General features: G+C 42.0%; 1 protein-coding gene across 1 annotated transcript in view; it reads left to right on the top strand.

Annotated features, from left to right (window-relative positions):
• Nucleotides 1-3,232: 3,232 nt before the first annotated feature.
• Nucleotides 3,233-6,197, top strand: part of LOC147236613 (VPS10 domain-containing receptor SorCS1-like) — a 45,932-nt gene continuing 42,967 nt past the window's right edge. The window contains exon 1 of the mRNA XM_086171549.1: nt 3,233-3,987. Within this exon, the coding sequence (XP_086027675.1) occupies nt 3,310-3,987 (678 nt within the window). The 5' untranslated portion in view covers nt 3,233-3,309. The remainder of the gene's footprint in view (nt 3,988-6,197) is intronic.

The following is a 6,197-nucleotide window of genomic DNA, read 5'->3' as shown; positions in this document are numbered from 1 at the left end:
TACATGATAAATTCTTTGAGTCAAGTCAAAGTCACAACACTGCACCCTAAAACCAAGATTTGACTGTATAGCCACAGTGTTAATCTGTTATGCCATCCAGTTTAGAAAGCTAGGTTGCTATTATTGAGTGATAATGATTGAGTGATAATGGCAACGTCAATTGTGACCTTGGAAATGAAATTAAAATAAAAACTCCCACACAAAACAAATATAACTTGAAGCTAGGGCTGATGAATACATAAATTTAATCTGTTAAATCGGAGTCATCAGAACGTATGATTGAAAAACTACATGAATAAAATGGGAATATATTTTCAGTTTAAGTTGGGTCATTACCTTAAAGAGGTGCCGCCCTTGGGCTGAGTCATGGTAACGACCAGAGCTGCCAAGAGCTATAATCAAACAATCAAACAACAGTGTGTCAGCATGTATTTATAAGGACATCTCATCTATTGTTGGGGACTTAACAAGTTCTATACAAGTTATATATAGTATGTTACTTATTCCAGACACTCTATGGAGAAAAAAAAAGCAAAACAACTAAAAGTACAAGTACCATAAGACGGTGTCAGCCCCCAAACTTAGCTTGTCGCAGAGTCTGACACTGCAGTTTCCAGCTCACAGCCCTGCTACTTGGATTTCACACAAATTTAGATGGCTTAGGTTTAGACTCCAAGACTGATGGTCAGTTTTGGGGAAAATGCCATGATTGGGGGTTAAAATGCTACTCTAGCATTTGAAAGTGCTGCAGCAATCTGCAAAACAAACAAACAAAACTATCTATTGAACACTTTAACAAAGGGATCTAGGGAAGATGTAGCCGGTGCTTCAAAGCACCTAACAAAATTCTTGATCCTCATAAAAACATTTATTAAAATCCGAAACAGATGTTGGATGGAAATTGTAATCTGCTCTTGTATTTTACATAATTTAGTGAATTTCACTCCCCGACTGAAGCCTCTGAGAGAAGTGAACACAGAAATGGAGTGAAGCGGCTGATCATGTGATGGGTTAAATACAAATTTAAAAAAATATAAACTTAATTGCATTTACTTTAATCCAAAAATTATGACAGAATAAAAACAATTGGATTTTCTACAGTGGAAAAATGGTGGGATTGTTCACCCTATCGCCTAACAGCAAGAAGGTTAGATTCCAACAGCACTCATTCTGTGGGGAGTCTGCAGGTTCTGCGTGAGTTTCCTCGCGGTTCTCCGGTTTCCTCCGACAGGCCTAAAGCATATAAAATTGCCCGGACACGTGAATGAGAGAGTGAGCAGTTGTATGTGTCTAGATGAGGCGCTGCCATTGACTGGCGACCGGTCTAAGGTGAACACGCTTCTCGCTCAATGGGACAGGTCCCAGTGCCCCTTACTACAGGATAGGTGGCATACATAATGAATGAATCAGTTAGTTTATACTAATTCATTCATACATTATCTATCGGCTCTATTTTAATTACGATCATAAAAAACCAATTGGAATTTCTATGTTCAGCTTCTTATAGGGTTTGTTCACCGCTCCTATCTAATATATTCTGTTTTGAATTTCTAAAAGTAATTTGACGATGCCGTCATTTATTCTATTCTCTATGCTCAGAAATATCAGTCACAGGCCAATCAAGAAAGTGATCTGTAGACACGATGATAATGATGATAACTAACTTATGACAGAATGTAATCTTTCTAATCTCTAAAACATTAAAAGCAAAGTCAAGTCCAAACAAATCATTCTCAAACTGCGGCATGTGTTCAACCATCCGTGTCTAAATAAAACAGACAAGTCATAGAAAAATCCATTATGACCACTCTTCGGTATCATTGCAGATGTTTCCTTGACAAAGCCAGAGCAAGTAGAGAATATGAAAAAAAAAATGTTTTTGTTGCCACATTACTTTCTGTGCACATTCATCTGCATTCTAATAATTGAATGGGGGTTTAGGTTTGCATTACAGTCAAGACTTGAGGTTTTTAGCCAATGTTCTCAATGATTGAAATTCTAAGTTAGCCATCAATCTGCATTATAGACTGGTTTCCCTTGTCTGGTGGGGGCTAACTGAAACAGATTGAGACAGCTCTTGCTCACTGCATCACTAATGGCTGCCAATGAAAGGCATCTCTGTGTAGTTGACCCGTATGTGGAACAGGATCACGTCGCAGCTCAGAGTGATGGGGGGCAACACAGCTCAATGCAGGAGTCTCTCCGGCATCAGTCACTAGTCAACGGCATCCTCATCTTATTGACTAAATGTTGTCCAGGAATAGAATCTAATCACAGCGTTTGGAAAGGCTCTAGTTCTCCTAATGGTTTACCATTACCTGCCTGGAACAAAGCCCAAAGTACAAAGAAATATAACAATATATTCCGGTGTAGCCACACTGCATGGTAATAATGGATTCTCAATTATTTCTATGGCAGTGTGACAAACATAAACACTCACACACACACACACACACACACACACACACACACACACACACACACACACACAAGCATAGACCAGTAAAGGTTGTTGTAAATAAACAAAATATTACAACAATCTTTCTCATTTTTTTTTCCCCAGACAAAAGCAATTCTTGGTGTAAGGTACACAAAAGCAAGCTTATTTTTTCTTTGTTTTGGGTTGTGGTGGTGGTGGTCTGGGGGGGGTATTATATTTTTTTGGCTGGTGAAACGGATGGCGCATGAGTGCAAACCGGTGCAACAATTTCCAAGGTGTTCGCCAGGCAGAGTCATTACCTGCATGATAATTGACAGTGAACACAGACAATCCTGCTAATTGATTACAAAGACCGGCGCTAATGGAAAGGCAGAGCTCAATCGCATCCCGCATACATCACCTGTCACCAAACATTTTCAAAACCAAAAGACCGCCAGCAGGCGGCTAATATTTTGCAGGATTTTCCCCGGGGAAGGCTTTTCTGGATCCTTTTTTTCTTAATGAGAAATTACTTAATACCGGAACAGACTGCATAGTGTCTGATCAGCTCCAGTCCCATAAGAGATCACATGTCTGCACACACACTCACACACATAACTTTACCTGTATTCAGTGCACATGCAATGAGGTGCTTTGGCAAACCCAGGTTGATATGAGGATGCAGAGGAGGGGGTGGGGTGGTGGAGTGTGTGTGGGGGGGTGTATATGAGCAGCTCTCCCTCCTTGTGCAGGATTCAGCCTCCAGCTCCTCCTCTGATGCGTCCTTACTTTGCATCAGTACTTGGGGGAACACTTGACCGCGCGACGCGTTTCCTCCCCGCAGCGCGTCCACGGATTTCTGACTGACACGAACAGCCGCTCCGGATGAGATGCCGCGTTTTGTGAAGCACGCGTGGCGACCGGCAATTCGCATCGTGCTGGAAACGCGTCTCGCCCGGCATCTCGTCTTGGGTTTCTCGGAGTGGATTTGTCTCTTCGCGTTAACTTCCATCCCGGGCGGATCGGAGGCGGAGGTGATGTGTGTACCCTCCTGCCGTCTGTCTTATACCGGACCTTCTCAAGGGGACCTCCCGGCGCAGGATTTGGCCAAGTTTGGAGAACCATCATCTGGATATACCGAAGGGTCACCCGGGGCCAAACCGGGAACCGGTAATGACGTTGCGGAATTTAACACGAGCGAAGAAAGTTCCTCCACAACGCGACAACATTCAAGGAACGGTACAAGTTGTCTCGTCGACGGCGCGTCAAAACTTTGCCATCCGCTTTCTGACGGCACTAACTCCACCAAAAGCACCACCGATCGCGGACGAACCGGGGGGAACCGCCTGAGGGAAGAGGTGACCGTCAAAGAAGACCGCGAACATGTGGTCGGTTGGCGAAGAAGTGCGCGCAGCGCGCAGACTTTCCCGGACTTCGGAACCGAGGGCGCAAGGGAAGCGGCGTTCACAGACCAGGTGGAGTTTGAGTTGACGAGTTCGACATTCGCCCTCATCGGAGACACGGCCCACAACCAGGCCATGGTACACTGGTCCGGACAGAACAGCAGCGTGAGTAGCCTCCAACTACGCGTCAAACTGCACGCAAGAACAACAATAACAAAAAAACCCTGCGTGGGGTCTTTTGACGCAGTGCGCCCGGTGCGCGTAATCATGGATGGAGCCACTCATTCGAGTCAGCCCCCCCCACCCACTTAGAATGACCAGACACACTGGACTTAAACTGAAAGCTGCAGAGTCCCCCCCCCTCTCTGACACACGCACAGGTTATATTGATTAGCTGACTTAGCAGATAGATGGCTCAAGTTTGAAAAAATAAGCCAAAAAAGAATCCAAATTAGAATTCCCCTTGTAGTTTACAGGATAGGGATTCTTCAGAACGATACCATCGGGGTTCAGGTGACGTTCAGGTGTTTATCAAGGTGATCCTGCAGAGATTGGGAATTATGGCCATTACAACACATTGTTTCCCCGGCTGTGCTCAGGGGAAGAACACACCCTGCACTCAGATGTTTGACGCTGAAAGAAATTGTCACCCCCGCACCCCCCTCCCCCCCCAAAAGTCATTAACTATAGAGAGGTTGAATAACTGTATATGAGTGTTGTTGGATTCAAATGCATTAAGCAAGAAATGTTCAATACAGAAGTTACAGCGGTGTCAACAATATCTCAAGGTTTTGATCATCTATATTCCTACTGTGCAGCATCCAAGTGAACAATAAGGCGCACCAAGCAGCGGGAATTCTGCTGTAATAAGCCGTCAGAGCTTTTTGATACAAGAAAAGGGGCTTTGAAATGGATTGGTGAAAGAAACAGGAACACATGTTCAGGTTCACTAATATCCTCTCGTCTTTTTACTTTGAAAAGGAGCGTAGCAGTAGGCCTAGTAACCCCTTTTACAGACTTTAAAAACAAGACCAGTAAAAAAAAGGGCAGTGGGATAATCCAGTCTGTTAAATATGTATGAATTTATTTTGGACATCTTGTAGGCTTAGGAAATACTGCTTCATCCCCATATTCATGAATGACAAGCATGGGCCTAAAGATAGAATCGGAGTGTTGTGTAAAAATAATACTGCGACATAGGGGTTCAACTCTGTAAATGGCTGGTGATTTAGTTTGATAAGTGACATGTGAGTTGACACGCTGCCAACATACTGAACAAAGGTAAGAGTGAAAAACATCTCAGATTTTCCCATGTATCTTACAGTTTGGTCAGATACACCTTTTGGAATTGAAGCCAAAGATTATTTTCAAATGACTCATATTTCTATTAAATACAGTTGTGCTTATGAATTTTGTTTAACATAAATGCACATTAGTGGAACACCGTGACACAGGACAAGCAGTCTAATTAGCTGATCTCAGCCGGTTGATAGGATTACACTGAGTTTAGCAGTTACCATGGTGATTAGCTTCTAAATAATAATGTCACTTAAACGCCATCTTTGAAATTCATTGGTCAATGATAAGAACTGCTGCATGCGGTGAAAAACAGCATGCTTTCGCGATTATAAATATAGGGAGTGTGTTGTGTTACATTTTACCATTCCAGGTTTAAAAAAGAAAACTACATACATTTCTAAAAAAAACATGACCTCATATACAATGATCACACACCAAGGAAAAATAATTCAGAAAGAAAATATAGAAATCCAATCTCTGTAGTTAACCAAAAACAGCTTTGTAGTTTTTGTTTTCATTTATACGAAGTGATGGTAGGTTGGTTTTCTATTTGCAGGAAAAAAGCAAATTTGCACTACACGTATATGACATCATTGCATTATTATACAGTTATTATACATTATCCTAAACTACCCAGGAAGATTATTATCCAACAAAAATGTTGAGGTATCCCTTTAAACGTTAAGTAGAAAAAAACACTAGATCATGCCAATTATCACGTCTAAATCATTAAAATGACTATATTGCACTGACTGACAAGGCCAGATGCACTGAAGTTCAGTGAGAATGCATAGAGGAGTATGATTTAAAAAAATAACATGGATATATACATTTGTTTTTTCTGATGTTACAAATATGTGTTAAGATATTTATCCACATCTAATACTGGTTTTCCATAGTTCCACAGCTAGATCTTGTGGCAGTGAAGCAGATCAGCTTATTCAGTTCAATGAATGAATAAATTCTGCCATGTGTAGTCTTCTCCATTTTCAGTTGATGGGCTGCGTCGATAAAGTGGGACGTGTATTGTGGGATTTGCTACCTTTGAACCATGCAAAATCCCCCCTTTTTTGTCC

The sequence above is a fragment of the Fistularia commersonii genome, chromosome 2 (genome assembly GCF_037954325.1).
Source record: "Fistularia commersonii isolate RoL2024-O1a breed Wild chromosome 2, RoL_Fcom_v1.0, whole genome shotgun sequence".
Lineage (NCBI taxonomy): Eukaryota > Metazoa > Chordata > Actinopteri > Syngnathiformes > Fistulariidae > Fistularia > Fistularia commersonii.
This window is presented reverse-complemented; position numbering and strand designations above follow the sequence as displayed.